This window comes from Mastigoproctus giganteus, chromosome 14 (genome assembly GCF_048544385.1).
Source record: "Mastigoproctus giganteus isolate SK-2022 chromosome 14, ASM4854438v1, whole genome shotgun sequence".
NCBI lineage: Eukaryota > Metazoa > Arthropoda > Arachnida > Uropygi > Thelyphonidae > Mastigoproctus > Mastigoproctus giganteus.
In genome coordinates this window covers 87,090,364-87,108,875 of record NC_143588.1, presented here as the reverse complement: position 1 = coordinate 87,108,875, position 18,512 = coordinate 87,090,364, and the positions used below count along the sequence as shown (strand labels likewise).

Sequence of the window (18,512 nt, the reverse complement as noted above, 5' to 3'; positions counted from 1 at the left end):
TAAAATTGTTTCAATTTTTTTATTACAAGTGCTTAGCATAAAATTCCTTTACGTAGTTAGCAGAAACATTTGGTGGCGCCAAGCGCGGATTAGGAAAAGGGGTTAGAATTATTAATTCCAGTAGTTTCGGGATCCTCCCCTACGTAGCACGCTACGAATTTTCAACATAATATATGTGGCAAGTTGCAGGGAGAGGTTGGACAACCTTTGGTTAACTAACTCTGCCGCTAGGAACAAATTTAATGAGAGTAAATTCGAAGTGGGGATTGCGATAAATATGCCAGCTAATTTTTGTAATAAAAATGTTTCACATTACAGTACTCTTGAGTTAATGGTTCGTAGTCCTTAGTCCAGATGATCCGACATTAATCAATGCCGGATCATCTGGATCAGTAAACTGAGTCTATTTCTGAAAAACAGAAGACCAGCTTTATTTTTGTGCAAACATGTTTTTTTCCTTGGCCAATATCCGTTAAAATCAGTGCGAACAATACTTCCATAAATAATAAGTTATTTTGATTTTATTAAAATAAAATCAAAATATGTAAAAATAATATTGGCGTAAATTCATTCAAATGAAAGGCTGTCCGTAGTGTGGGAAGGGTTAAGGAGCACTGTCCCAGAGCACTGGTAAACTGTCCGTTACGCACGATGTCTAATACTGTACTGAGTGATGACTAGACTTCGCATAAATGCATATAACGCAAATATTACAAACAAACCCAGTAGTGTACCTAGAGGGGAGCATTTGCTCCCCCTGCGACATTTTTGTCTTAAATGGCGCCTATGGAAGGGTGCACAATTCCATGACAGTAAAAGCGCCTATTTTGTCAAGGAAAAACCTAGAAACTACTGTCCCACCCTATGTGGGCCGTATTCAATGGCCAAATACGCAATTAAGGATCGCATCTTAAAACGGAAATGTGAATATATTTAGATAATAACTTAATCATGAAATTAAGAAAATTTAGTATGTGATACGCTTTAATAAATAAAAATAAATCGCTGGCTTTTTGTAGAAATTAGCGAAATTTTTAAATATTAATGTAGTTTAAAAAATAATCAATTTCCATTTTTGGTGAACATTTAGTGAAGCGCACTTTACTATTTCATAATGAAGTAGATTGTATTTACTTTTGGGAAAACAAAAAATAATAATTTGTCCATCTATCACTGAATACACAGCACTTATTTTTTGCTTCTTTGAAGCAGCGGTCATTGTAGGTCCAATTTAAAGAGAGGTTAATCAAATCTTCTTTTCAAGTATCCCAAAGAAGGAGTTTTAAAGAATTTTATAGATGAAGACTATAATATAAAATTAAATTTGCTGGTTTCATTAATTCAGCGCAATTCGCAGTTAAAAGAATATTCCAGGAAAAACAAACAAACAATAGCAAAAACAGTCATTTATCCGAGAGTGTGGCATATGACCCGGGCGTTGGGGTTCTCCCAAGACTAGAGAGCAGTTAGGTGATAGACGAAATAGTTTTTTTTTTTTTTTTATGCATAGAAAATTAGCACAGGAATTCATTTTGAAGATCGCATAAAACTTATTCAAGGGCAAAAAACATTGAAATAATTTTTCATTGAATAATGCTTCACTGCCTAAATGAAGTATTTCGTTTTATACGGCATAGATAAATTACAATATTATTATACTGTATTTAGGTTTTTAAAACCAACTGTTTATATCTTAAACGTGGCTTTAACGTGATAAAACTAATAATTTGATCACATCGAGATAAAGATAATAAAAGTCATTCTTTTTTTTTAAATAAACACATTTCTTTAATTAATAAAAAAAATGTAATCTATTTCAAAACTAATTCCGTATGCAGACATTAAAAATCATAAACAATTTCTGAAGAAAAATTAATATAAAATAAAGCAAAGGAGAATACTTACAAATAATTGTAAATAGTTAGATATTAAGCACTGTATTCCGATATTTTGAAAATTTGGGGAATACTCCTTAGTTGATCCAGGATAAAACACGCGGTCAGTATGAGGAGCGGCGCGTATTTTTCCTCACGAGCGTCTTGAAACAACCTAAAGTTATTTACATGTAAAATTGCGCTTCTGTTTAGAGATGGTTTTAGCTTAGTAAATATATATATTTGTACAAATATTTGAATATACCTATAAAGTTTTCAGAATATATTTAGTTTTTAATACACGATGAAAGTATTAGAAATGCATGTATCTCAATTTTTAAAAAACAGCATTTGCAGCAGTTTACTTTCCTTCACGTATCTTGCGACTAAGCTGCCGATAGTTTACTACAATTACACCGCTAGGGGGCGAAAGAGCGAGCAAGGAGCAGTGCACACCCAAGAGCTGTATATCTACGCGCGTTATGGTTATGTATTTAGACATAGGCAAATTTTGTTGTTATGTGTTATTACTTTACTTAAAAGCTCTTAATGTATGGTAAACGTGCCATAAAATATTATAGCTCGAAACATGCGAAGTATAATCATTATTGGATGCGTAATATAAACCAATTGTATGGCTCTAATTTTTATAGCGTTCGTTTATAGTTATTGGTAGCTGCGGCAGGGTTCTCAGTCAACAAGGCGTCATGGTTCGAACTGTTCCCACAGTGTTGAAGGGTCAGGGTAGGACGTGGTTTCCGCGTGGTCAATGTAAACATTCCTCGCGATAACTCTTCAGCCCCAACACGATGGATTTTCAGTCAGCGATGGAGACGTTCGCTGAAGCTTGGGTGGCCGCCAATACCCAAACTCCTCTGACAGAGGCAGCAGCCGAGGCCCAGGTGAGTTGGAGCACTCCCGAGTCACTAGTCTTGCTGTAGAGTACGTACATGTCTTAATAGAATTAGGTCATAGTGGGGTACTGTGTACAGCTATTACATGTGTGTGTCTGTTGGGGCAATGGGGAACTGTTGTTAACATCCTCACCAGTTTGCAATTCTACATTTGCAATCCACTCTGGACGGAAACCTGGCTTCATTTGATGTTGATAACATCTTTATTTACTTCGTCCAAGAACAAGTTTACTTCACGTGAAACATAAAAAGTTAATCAGGGGTATCTAAAAGGCGTACACCAGCCTACTGCTACGTTAAAGTTCAAAACTGTAAACACTCATTATATCTATATTTTAAGGACACATCAGAAAACAATTCGTTTTTTCATTTTTATTCTTCATTTAGGCTTAATTTAAAGGGACGTGAAAGAATTAGGCTTAGTGTGAATAAGTTTTTTTCCCCCTATAATGTCAGAGAACATGTAGTGTATAATATTTGAAAAGTTAAGATGTGATTTCGTAGTATTCCAGAAATTGCATGATGGCAGTATAGAATCCAACTTTCTTAATGAATTATATAATTTTCAGACGCTCTCCTTTTATTGACTGCTCCATTAAATACACACACCATACAGTTTAAGCAGGCTTCTGAAGCCATTATCAAACACAAAAAGTGAGCATAAGTGTGTTAAATTTAAAAAAATTGCTTTTCTGTTGGTTGCTTTATTTTCTCTACGTTTGAATTTCCCCCCGCATAATGTTAGTTTAGCTTTTTGACCTGAAACCATCAGTTCAATTGTGAAGTATGTAATTGTGGAGAGACTAAGTAAAATGTGACAATGCCTTGACATAAACTGGAAATTATCCCACTTGTTTCTGGAAACTTATTATTAGTTTTCAATTGTTAGGATTCCACTCTAATCAGTCAAGTCCATTTTCAGAAAGTTAGTATGGTTATGTGCTATCTACTTCATGTGACTGGCAGAAATGTTTTGTTTCACTTATAAGCTTTAGGCAATAAAAAAACAAATTAGAAAATTGATGTGGGCTAAGTATATATTTTTGTGGATATAGATTTTAAAAATCAGATTTTAGATTATATTTTATACTAGATCTTTTGTTTTAGCTTTATTTCTTTATTATTCTGAAAAAAAACAAAAAAACTTTTTAATGTAAACTCCAGAAAAAATTCCAGTGCTCTTATATTTTTAGCTTAATTAATAAATGAGAATTATATTTTATAATTCAAGTTTAAAGTTTATTTGGTTGCTAGGTTGCCCCTTTTTCACTTCAATTCTCTTTACAGTACCTTTTTGTTATCATTTATATTTTGAGGAATCTAATAGTATATGATTACTTTAGATGAAATTCTTACCATTGTACATATGGTTTTATTTTATTATTTATATTATTTTATATTACTAAAGATTATGCAAAATATTTTGAATAGTATGTGCAATATACACAAGCATGAATGCACAAATATAAATTTATAATTTTAAGGAGGATTTGTGAATATGTAGTTTAAATTATTTAGAGTAATAAAATTGATGTTTAGGCTCATATAATCATTGCTCCGATTAGATCTGATCTGAATGATGTTCTGATGGTTCTGAAGATTTGTGTCATTTGGTGATGTAATTTTAAAAAATAATAAATAATGCAATTCTATGTAAACGTAATAGTTTATTATTTATTTCTGATAGTCTAATTCTGAGCATTGCATATACATTAAGGTTTAATGAAATTGCCCCCTCTATATATTTATTTTCAATGCTTTTTAAAACAAGACTTTAAAAGTAATTACAGAAAAGATATACAAATAAATTGTAGTGCACATGTTTTTCTGTGGGATCGGGGTGGGAACAAGTTTTTGTGAATCCATTTCTTCTTAATAATCTTTCTCCCTTTCTTGATAGGATTAATATCGAGAGTAAGGAAGTTATATGAAGTATTTTGATCTTGGAGATTTGCTAGTTGTGTTACTGTGTCATCAGCCTTCTGAAAAAAAGAGATCCAGATTTTATATTGCTTATTTGGATTACTTTATATCTTTGATTAGGGAGTTTTGGACTGTAGCTATTAAGGTTTCTCTAAAAATAATAGTCTTGCTGTCCATTGCAAACAGATGAATTAAGAGCAAATGGCTGTTTATTAACTTGAAATGATAGGCTTAGGTGGGATGTCTGTCGTGTAGTGGAGTGGAGTAATTTGATAAAACAAGATGTGGGTGTGTGTTGATAGGATGAATGTATGATGTGAGGCCACAGCCATATTGATATATACCTTGTTGAACCTTTGGTGGCTACTGTGAAACTTATTGTGGTTAAAAAGACTGCTGTGTAAGTGACAAGAGTAACACCAGAGGGCAGCAAGTGCCTTTGAGCATTTAAAAGTGAGATTTTTATAACATGAGGATTTCTCAAGTTTTCACTGACAGAGGTTGGTAAGAAGATAATGTAATATGTACTTGGAGAATTGCGTTAAACAATATTTTTGGTGAAAAATACCAATGAGCCTTCAAAGAATTTGAGGGGGTTTATATTTTCATCAGTATATGCTGATCAGTCACTTTAGTTATGGGACGAAGCTTCCCTCTTATTAGTTAGAATTTGTGTGTGTGTAAAGAAATGAAAATATATGCAGACATATACATATATTTTCAGTGGGGAGAGGTTTATTTACTGTTACATAGTTTTTGATTCTGAGCCAATAATGATATATTTTTCATTACATTTTATAATTTTATTATTGTAAGGCCTGTTACTTGGTTTTTTTTTTTTTTTTTTTTGTGTGCTTTGTCTTCATATTACAAAATTTTTACTCGATCGTTTTTATAAGTTAAGCGTGAAATTTATTTTTTTCATTGTTTTTTCATTAAGTGCTTTTACCATTGCCCATCCAAAGATCACAGACAATGCTAATGTTTTCGCCAAAATTTTTATGTTGAGCAGAAAATGGGTAACATCTTAGACTGATCTTCTGACTTCTCTACGTGTGTGTGTGTGTGTGTGTGTATAATTTTTTTTTTCTCTCCTATATATCTTATGAAATGTTTATCTGGTGATCTGACCTTCAGTATTCAACTTTCTGTATTCATAATCTTTTAGAGGCAGTGGTAATATACTTTTTTTTTTTTTTGTATCTTCTGACAGTGAGGATGCCATTATATCAAAAGAACTTCAATATCTGCTAATATTTTCTGAAAACTTTTATATTTTCTCTAAAGACAATCAACTTCTGATGCTGAAGACAGTGTGATAATTTTTTTTTATGCACTTTTGATGTCATTTTCATCACCTTTGTAGCCTAGCTTCAACTGACTTAGTTACCTTAAGATTATTTAACAACATTTAAAAAGGGTAAGCTTTTATATTTATTATATACTTAATGGGATTTAAAATTTCCAATTCCTATAGGTTTGCTTAGCTTATTCAGCTCCATTTGTTTGTGGCCAGTCAGCTTTTGCTGAAAGTAATTTCCTTCTGTAGCCTTTAGCTACATTAAGAAGACTTTTAGAAGCCATTATATGGTACCTCTCATAAAGTTTAAGAAACAGTTACAGCCTTGCTAACTTTACAAGAGCTCTTTAATCTTTGGAAAGGAAAGAAGTGGCTCCTTTAATTTTTGAAAAATTGTATATTAAGCTGCACAGTGCAAGGCTTGGTGATTGTAGCAGATGTAGAAGACTCTGTAGTACACTACTTTTTCTATTACTACAGAATACACATTATTTATGGAAGATTACATATATATTGACTATTTCTGGAAACACTGCTGGTAGTGTTCCTAGTCCTTTTGCTTGCAAAGTTTCTTGTAGCAACTTTACCAGCACTAGGATATGTTTATCTGTAGAAGGCTGTCAAATTTATATTTTGAGAGGAAATTTGAATGGACTATCAGAGTAGATAGAACAAACCTATGGAACCATTCCCAGAATTTATCTTATTGATATGCCTTATAAACTGCCTTTAATAATTATGGATCTTGTTATATACATATCAAATTCTGTCTACATTGTTAAAAAAAGGGGGGGGGGAGGATATGTTTGGCAAGCCAGAGCAGAGTTAAATGACAGCTCAGATGTCCCAGAAATATGTGGCATTTTACACCTAATTTCCTTTAAAATCTGAGTAGTACAAAGCCTTTCCAGATGGAAACTTTATATTACACATAATAGAACCTATAGTTCAGGTGATTGCTGTATTTATTGATTATTTTGTTTTATATATAGTGGACATAGTGTGTATCTGTCAGCAGTACCAGTGGTCCCCCACAAAACTGCATAAGTGTCACTGTGAAGTAGCAAAATCTGCCAAGGCCAGATGGTGTGAGTAGTGTGGGTATCGTGAATATAGTGTAGTTTGTTTTATATATGTACATATACTAATATCATGTTGGGGGTGGGTTTCAGAAAATGTTGTGTACACTTTGTTATACTTCTGTGAGTAGAAAAATTAATATGACCTAGAAGACTAATGAGTCTCCTGGCCTTATATACTGGGTACAGTACTGTGAACTAGTGGTTTTTATTTCACAATATGAATTGAACAAATTGACATAACTTTCAACAAAACAAATACTTATTTTATACAGTGCAGTTTATACAATACTTATTTTATAACTAAAACAGTGCAGTTTTAGTTCTTAACCTGGCAGTGGTGCTTCTGTTGATAACAAGCATAGTTGTATGGCACATGACAGATGCTAAACTTTCTTTTATTTCTGGAAAAGTTTTTATTTACTTATTATTATTTATTAATTCTGCTTAAAGTACACCAATGATTGATTTTTACTAATGGATTTCAGTACCTGTTAATTTTTAATGAAAAATTTGAAGAGTTCAAAATCTTGTTTTTGTGTTATTTTCAATGAAACAAAACGTTTGTTAGTTCTGCTGGAAAAAAAAAAAAAAAGTTACAGTCATAAAATATAAGTATGAAACCAATAGTCATTTCCATTTTCTTGTTCAGGAAACCATAAGTATTCACAAATTCAAACTTATACAGGTATAGTTGTACTTGAGCATTAGTAGAGGCATATGATGCAAGAAAGCAAGCTTATACAGCATCAGCAAAAAAAAACCCTTCCCATTTCACCTATCCATTAATCCAAATGTTTGTTTAGTTCTGCCTTGAATTTATTTAAGCTATCCACTTCTGCAATGACAGATGGAAGTTTGTTCCAGAAATCAATCACCTGCTGGCTAAAGGCAAATTTCCACTTATTATTATTAGCCCTATGGTTCAAGAGGTGCTTCCGGAGCCAGATGGGAAGGAGCAGCAGTGCGTAGCACATGATTCTTGATTAGACAGGGGTTCGAGCCCGTCACCACCAAATACGTAGGATGCGGAAAGGTCAGTGAATGACCACCGCATATCCCGGAGCAATATGGCCTTAGTTGCTAATGCTCCTAAAAACCAAATAACAAACAAACAATATGGTGTAAGGAAGTCTGAGGCTTATACTGTGTGTGATTCTTAAATATTTAAGAATTAGAGAGATTCTAATTCTTAAATATGCTACATATGGAGTGACCTTAAGTTCATTCTCATGGTGGTAGGACAATACATGCTTTAATGGTGTTTTTTTTTTAAATAAATAAAGGAATAAACAAACAAAGTAATCAAAAGAATAAACTATTTTACATCAATAATAATAATTGAGCCAGAATATATGCATTTCATACAAATTAAACATAAAACAAAGCATATCTAATTTTAGTAGATGTGTCAGTGGGTGAGCAATGTATTGTTTACATTTTTAAGAAATCGAAACTAGCACATTGAAGCAGAAGGCAAAAATAGTAAATAGTTGTATGGTACCTGATAGGTCCTTTGCACATATATAGTTTTGAGTAAACAATAATTGTTCACTTCTAAAACCACTCAAATAAAAGTTTTTGATAGTATTCAGGAAGGTTTTGAAAGTTTAGCATTGAACCAATGATTAGTGAGCAACAGTTATTTTGGAGAGGGACTTATCAGGTCTTACCTAACCACTGCCTGGTTATAAACTAAGTTGGGTAAACGTGCATCCTTGTTATGTGTAGCTTTCTAATTTGCACTGAAATTTTTCATGATAGAGCATTGATATAACAAGGTTTCATCAGTCACTCCCCTTTTTTTTTTTTTGTGGAATCATCTCTTTTAATTCAGCAATATTCAAAGGACAATCACAAAAAAACTTTCTTCAAATATCCCACAGGAAAAAAGTCATTTGCTCCGAAGTTGGAGGAGAGAGACCTTGGAGGCCAAGCAGTACTCTGAAATCTTCAAACATGATTGGGGAAACATGGTATGTCAGACTTACATATGGGAAGTGGGTCGTTATACTGTATTATTGGAAATAAACGTGGTTCTCATGAAAAATTGGCAATTATTTAATCTTTTTTTTTTGGCGCCCCTTTCAGCTTTCAATCTGAGGCGAGCCTCGTTCGCCTCACCCTTGCCACAGCTCCGTTCTCATGTATTCATAGTTGTATTCATAGTTTTTATTACTGCTCCGTAACTTAATTTCCTTTAAGGAAAGAAAATCTTGAATATTCATAAATTTTGAAAAATTTGTTAAACTTTAAATTAATTAAATTTTTTTTTTTGAATTTTTAATTAATTTTTGAATTGTTTTCAATTGATTTTTTACCGTAATCATTTTGCATTAATCGTTTATTTGTTTTAACTTCTGGAGAGTGTCATACAAAAGTATTCTACTTAATCATATTGGGGTAAATTCCTCTTATTCTTCTATGTAATAAATTAATATATCATTGTGCATTCACTGTTGCTGATTCATCCTCCTTAAAAAGATGTGGCACTATGATTCAAAATGTTGTAACTACACACCATGAAGTGGTTTATCGTATAGTTCTCCAGAATTTTTTTGACGCCAATTAGAATGTTGTAGCTATCTGAAGGGAAGGTTTTTTTTTTTTTTTTTTTTGTGAATTGCCCTTTGAATATTAATGAAATAAAATATAAGATTACAGAAGAAATCAGAATGAGTGGTGAAAACTTGTTGTGTTGTGAAAACTTTTTGGCATAGATTAGAGAGCTGTGTGACTGAGGGGAAAATTGATCGATGCCTCTGATTAACCTGTCATGTATCTGATTAATTTTTAAGAAGTAAAATTGTATTTATTTATACTATTAAGTTTTTTTTTTTTTCACAAAATTAACACCAGCTTTTTCAACTCCGTAGCCGAGTGGGCAGGAGCGGGAGTGCAGTAGCACACGCTCTTTGAGTAGACCGGGGTTCAAGCCCCTGACTGCTGAATACGGTCGATCTGCCAACCCGCACTGGACCAGCGTGGCAGATTATGGTCCATTTCCCTCAGCATGAATTGTTGAGGAGGCTTCCATCCTGCAGTGGGTTGATAATGGCTGCACTTTACTTTACTTTACTTACTTTTCAACTGGTAGCAAAATAAAAACTGCTAGTTTGCAATGCTGCACCCTGTGTAGGAACATTGTATATACACTGAGTGGCTACTTTATTTGTTGCACCTACCTCATAGTGAGTAAGTCCTTTAGCCCTTGGAACAGTGTGGATTTATTGTAGTATGGTGCTGAAAGTATGCTACTGGGGTACTGCTCCATGTTGATTCAGATGCTTATAGCAGTGGTTGCAAACTGCATTAATTGTCAAACTTGAATCTGAAGAGCTCATTCAACCTTATCCTACAGGTTCTCATTTGTTGAGATCTGGTGATTGGGAAGCCTACTGCAGTAGGCTGAATTGACTTCCATGTTCCTGGAACTAGTCTGTACAATTCTGATCTTGTCACAAGATGCATTATCCTGTTGGAAGTACCCATTCACAGCCTCCATTCAACGAACTATGTTCAACCACAGGATCATCGTTAGTTGAATGTTATTTGGTTGTTGCACTAATCTCAATACATCTGAGACAAAATCATGTGTGAAAACTCCAGCTGGGTTGCAGTTTCTGAGGTACTTAATACCATTGCGTCTGGTGCTGACTATTATGCCACTATGCCACATTTAGAGTCACTTAAATCTTTTGTACTTTCCATTCTTGCACAGAAGTGCATAGAGCATCCCTACATATCTGTCCAAGTGCTTTATATTGCATGGTATATGAACACATATCGCCTCCTTAACCTAATGAGGGAAAATTGATTGATTTCACTTATTAACCTATCATGTATCTGATTAATTTTTAAGAAGTAAAATTTAATTTATTTATATTATGTGTTTTTTTTATGTTTTTTATTACGTTTTTTATATATAAGGTTTAAAGTGTATGATGTCCATACAAGTGTATAATAAATTGCTTCCCTTCACCTGAGATTAACTAATTATAGTACAGGTTAAAAGGAGTCATTGTTTAAGAATTTCTACAGTCTGATGAGATTTTAATCCTGACCTCTATGCCTAAGTAATACTCTTACTTTCTTACTCTTCTAATCATGTTCTTAAAACAAGAACTTTTCAAATAAAATGAATGGCACCCATACAGGCAACCTTCTCCCACGACAATAAAAAGGGAAACTATAAAATGGATCTTTCCAAAAATGTCTTTCCCTCATGAGGAAAGATAGTTGTAGAATAGATGTGTGGAAATTTGCCTTTAGCCAGCAGGTGGTTAATTGCTGGAATGAACTTCCATCTGTCGTTGTGGAAGTTGATAGCTTAAATAAATTCAAGAAAGAACTGGACAAACTTTTAGAGGGAATGAATGTGTGAAATTTTTTTTTTTTTTGCTGATGCTACACAAGCTCATACGCTTGCTCTCATGCATCACATGCCTCCATTACTACACGATGGTATTATTGAGAAAGTGCTTCATTTCATGAAACAGTAGGTGTATCTAATAAAGTAGTCACTCAGTGCATGTAAATCTGTCGGTACATAACAATCGGTCAGTCTCTTCACAGCTACAAGCCAGGGGTTTACGTAAAAAGCTGGTTATTATTATTATGAGAAAGATATACCACATGTTGGTGTCTGGTTTCCTTACGCACATTTTGTACCTTATTTTGCACATCAATATATTTCACAAATCATCTGATTGTTAGCGAGATGAAAGCTGAAATTAAAATCTGGGCAGCAGAACGTATATTTGTATATGGATATCTGCACATATTGCACTAATACAGTATTCTTAAATATCCAGTATCATTTCAAGATTTGTTTGCACTGCTTTGACTGTCAGAGTGGTCTGTTAGGATGAAGTAGTAGACTGATGTAAGGATTCACAAAACGTGTTTAGTGAATATTTTTAGAGCATATAGATTGTTGTTTGTAAATAACTAAGAAACAACAAATGTTTAGCCACATACTGCCTAAATTGAAAATTAAGTGATCCAGAGAATTTTGATCCTTCAAAACACATACACAAGCCATTATCTGTTGTAGAAAAGGTATTTGCAAAGATAGTCGACATCTGGAATTTCTCAACTTTTCTGTACAATGTGTACTGGGTAATTACTGTACTTTCCCATGTGCTGTGCATTTTATTTCTCTCCCAAAAAAAGCTACATTTGTAGGAGATTTTCAATAATTTGCAGTATAGAAATTTGGTATTGTTTTTTTGTGACTATAATATGACCACCCAAGTTTCGGCAAGGATCAGGTCCTGATGTTTATGAATTTGGGAGGTTTGGTTATACTTCCTGCAATGTAGTAGTCCTTTTTCAACAGTAATTCTCACTTACTGCTTGTCTTCTGTGATTGAATATTGGGTTCATCACTTATTACTTGGGCATAGAGGTCAGGATTAAAATCTCGTCAGACTGGAGAAATTCTTAAACAATGGCCCCTTTAATCTGTACTATAATTAGTTAATTTCGGGTGAAGGGAAGCAATTTATTATACATTTGTATGGACATGATTCACTTTAAACCTTATAAATTGGAGAAACATAAGAATCAATGCACTATGGCCTGAGTAGCCAGTGTAACAAAATTTTCTGAAAATAAATAGGAGTAAAGACATAAAACCATGGAACTTCTTAGTTCTGGAGCAGTGAAACATTAAATATTGCTATTGGCAAGGTATAGTTTCCCTTTTTATTGTTGTGGGAGAAGGTTGTCTGTATGTGTGCCATTTCATTTTATTTGAAAGTTCTTGTTTTAAGAACATGATTAGAAGAGTAAGAAAATGACATTATAGTTACCAAAGGTTTTTTTTTTTTTTTATAAAATTAACTATTCTATGAATATATAAAAAAAAATATCATAATACAACCAGTTAAAAAATAAAATAGAAATCATTCAGAAATATTCATATATGTGTCTGAATGACAGAATGTGAGAGGGGAAAAAAAAAAGTATTGCACTGACCATTGGTTGGGACTATCAGTGAAAATATCCCAAACTGCCTATGCTATATGGCATTTTAAATTTGTTAATTTTCTAATTTTTTAAATTTAATTTTGTTATTGAAACACTGGAAATATAAGGTAATGATGATAAGAGGATACTTTGGAATGTGGCCAGTGTTTATTCCCTTGAAAGCATCTTAATAAATATGTACATACAGATGAGTTTGCCTGCTTTGTGCGATACAAAACGCTCTGAATAGCTCATCGGGAAAGAAATTTATGCCTTTACAGCTTTTGTTTTTCAATTGAGCTAATTATTGGCAAAAAGCCAATAATTAGCCCAATAAATGAATTGACTACACGAATTTAATAAATTCTTGTAGTCAATATGATTTGAACTCAGTATGATTTAAGCTTCTTTTGTTTTAAAATAACAAAAGAAAATGATTTAATTAAGATCTTCCAAATGATTAAGTAAAAAGCCACTGTATTTAAAATATAAATGAAGGTGCTATTGTAGGTATTAATTTGGTCAGGTGTTTAATAACAAGTTCAGTGAACTTTATTAAATCACTAAAGTGTCATGTTTGGTATAGTAAACTTTCAGGTATAGTAAACTTCATATAATTAAACTTAGGTTCCAAAATTAATAGCAAACCATTTTATCTCTTTCAGGTTTTTAATGAGAGTATAAGTTCAGTCTGTAGAGGCTGCTGTTCATTCCTTAAAATTTGCTCATTCAGCTACAGCTCATTTATTGTCAAACAGCTTTTGTGAGCTCTAATACTATATGGATTTTTGATATTTTTTTTTTTTTTTTTTGAGAACTGCTCATGGAAGATTCATAATATTTTTAACTATAGTGAAGGAATCAGTACTTTGTTGCTGTTTTTACGCTTAGAGTAGCCATTGATTCATTCTGTATTTGAAATTCCTCTTATGTTGCGACCAGTGCCATCATCTCTGCTAATTGCTTTTTGATGTTCTTTTTTTTTTGGGATTGTCATTATCCTCCATCTTAAATATTTTACAATACCAGGCACCTTATAGACCTTACAAATAATCATTATCTCAACTTGTGATCTGAAATGAGTATTAGTAGTGGCAATGATTCAAGAAAGCAAGCTTATAAAGCATCAACAAAAAAAAAAAAAAAAAAAAAAAAACCACTTCCCTCACATCACCTGCCCATCCTCTCCAGTAATTTGTCTAGTTCTTCCTTGAATTTATTCAAACTACCCACTTCCACACAACAGATGGAAGTTTGTTCCAACAATCAACCACTCGCTGTCTGAAGGCAAACTTTCACACATCTATCCTGCAACCACCCTTTGAATTTATGTCCCTTCATGTGTAGTCTAAGTAAGAGGAAGAATGCCAACAGCATTGAGCTTGTTCAATCCATTCAAAGCCTTAAACACCTTAGTCAAGTCACCTTGCAGGTGCTTAGTCTCTAGACATTGCAATTTGCAGATCTGAAGCCTTTTTTTGGTAAGTCACCCTTTTGTTCCCTTCACCAGTCTCGTTGCCTTTCTCTACACCTGTTCCAACATTCTGTCTAAAATGAGGCTTCCAGACCTCTATGCAGTACTTAAGATGCTGCCTAACTATTGCCTAGTACAATGGTATAATCACCTCCTTATCCCTGCTAGAAAAGTTTGTGTATCATTGACAAAACCCCATGAACCTTCCTAGCAGCTTGTCTGCACTGTTTAGAGAACTTCATACATGACTGCCCAGTTACCCCTAGGTCTTTTTCATTATCCACTATGCTGAGTTTAGTGCCACATGGTTGGTACATTAATCTGGGATTAATGCTACCCCCCCTGTGCAGCTGCATTTATCAACATTAAACTTAGTGACATTTCTCAGCCCATCTGCCTAATTTTTCTAGATCTTTTGTTGTTAGTAGCTTACTGTGATTGCTGTCATTAACCACCAACCATTGTACCATCTGCAAACTTAGACATTAAGCCTGATATACCTTCATTAATAAATATAGTTATACTGAAAAGAGAAAAAAATGCACAAACGAATTGTAGAAGAATTTGCATACGAACAGTCAAGTGCTAATACACTTGTATATGGTTGCTAATCTTTGAAATTATTTAAAAAGTGACATATCTATCCTGCAACCACAGTCACATTTATACTGTGAAAGATCAGTGTGAGATGTTACCAAGTTCTTATTGTTGAAAACAGTTGACAGTGCAAAGAGTGATTTTCAAAATATTTTGGACTTTTATGATAATAATAGGGTAAAAAGGAAAAAGAAAGGGAAACTAGACAATTGAAGAATAAGTCATTGTTAATCTTTTGAAGTTGAATTGAATCATATTCTTATGTGATTAATCAAATAATTAATGTCAACATTCAATTCATATAGTATCTTTTATTTCTTTTGGAAATTGTAGGTGTGTACCCTTTAAACACAGTGCCTCCGTAGCCAGGTGGGAAGGAGCAGCAGTGCATAGCACACGCTTCTTGATTAGACCGGGGTTCAAGCCCATCACCACCAAATACGGAAGATGCGGAAAGGTCAGGGAATGACCACCGCATATTCCCGGAGCAATATGGCCTTAGTTGCTAATGCTCCTAAAAAAAAAAAAAAAAACCAAACCCTTTAAACATTTCCTTCAAAGTAATGTTCTTAAGCCACAGTAAATTTTTGCCAGTAAAGCTGTGAGAAATAATTCAGGATACCATTTTTGTAGAGTTGAACCTCCTAGATCGGGTTACCTCAGGACTAGATCTTTGCCAGACTTGGAATTTTTTGAATTTTGGGTTGTCATTGTAGTCATAAAAAAGCCACAACAAGTATTGTAATTTCTGTACTGCAAATTATCGTGCATAGCACTGTTTGAGAAAGAAAAAGGTAATATATAGTTAATGGAAAACTAAATATTGTATAGTACAATAAATGCATATTGAATGCTGTACAATAAATGCATATTGAATGCTGTACAATAAATGCATATTGAATGCTGTACAATACATTAAAAATAAATTCAATTATTGATTATAAAATATACCCTACATGGTATGGTGTATATTTTGGAAGGGGAAAAGTTTCACACAGTACTTTTGCTGAAGTCTTGAGTGTCTTTCATAGTGCAACCCCTCCCATAATAGATAATGGCTTTTTGAAAGATCATAAATCCTCTCATCTACTTAATATTTTGTTTTAGATCATATGTGCAGTTATAGAGGTGCTGTGTTGATCTTTTGTAAATGACAACCTAAAAGTTCTAAAAACATTCATTAAACAGTAAGCATGTTAGTTACCTCAGCAACTTTTAATGTTGTTAATGAATAGCAGTACGATAATCCTATGGCCTAACAGATTTTTTGATGTTGTGGTGTGGGAAAACATTTGGCTCGGAGGTAATATACCCAGCCTTTACAGTCAGCTCTGATGTACTACTTCGGTGACCATCCAGCCAAAGAACTAAGTTTGTTGATTTTCAGATATTTCCATTTTCTTAACTCCCCTCCTCTTGCAATAGTCACGTGAAATCCCCTAATGCAGGGTTTGGCAACCTGCGGCTCTTTAACTTTTAGCCCATATGTACGACAAGGGATTTATTTCTGTGAGCAAATATTTTTGAACATGAACTATATTAAAAATAAATCAGGAAACCATCTGAAAACAATGCAAATCCCTCAGCATGTTTAAAGATGAAAATTACGGCATATCTGCCTGATGTTGAGAGATTCACTCGAGAAGTTCAGCAGCAAAAGTCACGTTAATTCATACATAATTGGATGTTTGTTACGTTTTTTTGGTATCAATAAATAATATTTCAAAAAATATATTTTTTTAGTAGAACACTTTCCCAGTCTATTCCATTTCATAAAAAAGTTTTTTTAGCTTGAGCTGAGGTGATTCTTTTTTAAAAATTAAATCAAAAATTACTTTTCACTCAAAAAAAGGTTTCCAATCCCTGCCCTAATATAACAGAGGCCATTAAATGTAAATAAAAAATTATCCACAAGTTACATAAATGTGAATCATTTCTATTAATTTGATTTGCATCATTAATTGTTTTGTAAATGAAGTTTAGCCATAAACAAATAAAATAATGTGATTTCATTTGTAATGTTCTTTTGCATGAACACTGTACACTCAGTGATCACTGAATATATGTAGGCATTAAAAATATGAATTTACAATTAGTATGATCTTTCGGTCCAATTCTCACATGTTTTAGGAGCAGCTTGAGTAGTTGATGTGTGCCAGTTCCACAGGAAAATTTTGAGCACTAGTAGTAAAGAATGTTGGAATTTTGTTTTCACAAATTCTGCAATCTGCTGTTTTCAGTGGCAAGAGTCTTAGCAATAATATTGCTGTATTTCAAAGGCTTGTGCCACTTATATAATAGTATACTTGTAATAACGATACTCATTCCTCAGCAACAAATTGTCATGTCCATCATGGGAGGTGAGTTCGAATGGAACAAATGTGCATGCCCAAAGGGTTTTATTTAAAAATTTGAACTTTTAATGTAAAGGAATGGATTGTTCACAGGTAATTTTAATGCCAATCTACATTGAAAAATATAGAGTAGCATTAAAAAGTGAACAATTTTGAATGATTTATTGCCGATAAAAGGGTTTAAAAAGATTACACCTAGGGGGAAAGGGCACCTCCCATAGCCAGGTGGGCAGGAGCAGCGGTGCGTGGCACACGCTTCTTGATTAGACCAGGGTTCGAGCCTGTGACCATCAAATAGAGGATGTGGAAAGGTCAGGGAATGACCACTGCATTTCTCCGGAGCAATATGGCCTTAGTTGCTAATGCTCCTAAAAACCAAATAACAAACAAACAAACAAATAACAATAACAAACCTAGGGGAAAGCATGTTCCTTACTGCAGTGGGGATGGCTGCACCCGCTGGATAACAGATTGCTGGTTTGGGAGGTTTGACCATACCACTTTAGAGTTTTTATAGCAGCCTCATTGTATGGTAGTTGCTTAGGTAACCACTGTGAAGATATTATTTTTGCTTTCACAGTTCTCCGAGAAATGCTTATGAAACTTTTACCTTCAACCGTATTTCATTGTATTCTCATTGTTTGCTACAATGGCTCAATTTGATATGTTTTATTACTGTCTGACTCAGTTGTTGACATTTTATTTATCTTCTGTCGAAACCAGAATTATAACTTTTTTATATTACTAATGGCATGTCTGAGCCTTATTTCTCTGTTACACGAACAGTGTACACTCAGTGATCACCGAATTGTGGCCACCTCATCTGTAATGGACTATTCCACATAACTCACAGTATAGAAAGCCAAAGAGCTTTATGTGCTAGAACAGTGGTAATTTAATTTGCATCTGGTTGTGTAAATCAAAATGATAAAGTAGCAGTTATGGGATGAAGTAAAGATATCTTGGAGTTTCAAAAGGGCGATTGTCGGAGTTTGTGTGTCGGGCACTTCCATATTGGAAGTGA

At 33.6% G+C, this 18,512-nt stretch overlaps 1 protein-coding gene across 2 annotated transcripts in view; it reads left to right on the top strand.

Moving 5' to 3' along the window:
* Positions 1-2,582: 2,582 nt before the first annotated feature.
* The window catches only part of LOC150075321 (homeobox protein dve-1-like), a 404,285-nt gene continuing 388,355 nt past the window's right edge, over positions 2,583-18,512 (top strand). For both annotated transcript variants that reach the window (XM_090388929.1, XM_090388927.1), the window contains exon 1: positions 2,583-2,776. In XM_090388929.1, the coding sequence (XP_090245055.1) occupies positions 2,684-2,776 (93 nt within the window). In that variant the 5' untranslated portion in view covers positions 2,583-2,683. The remainder of the gene's footprint in view (positions 2,777-18,512) is intronic.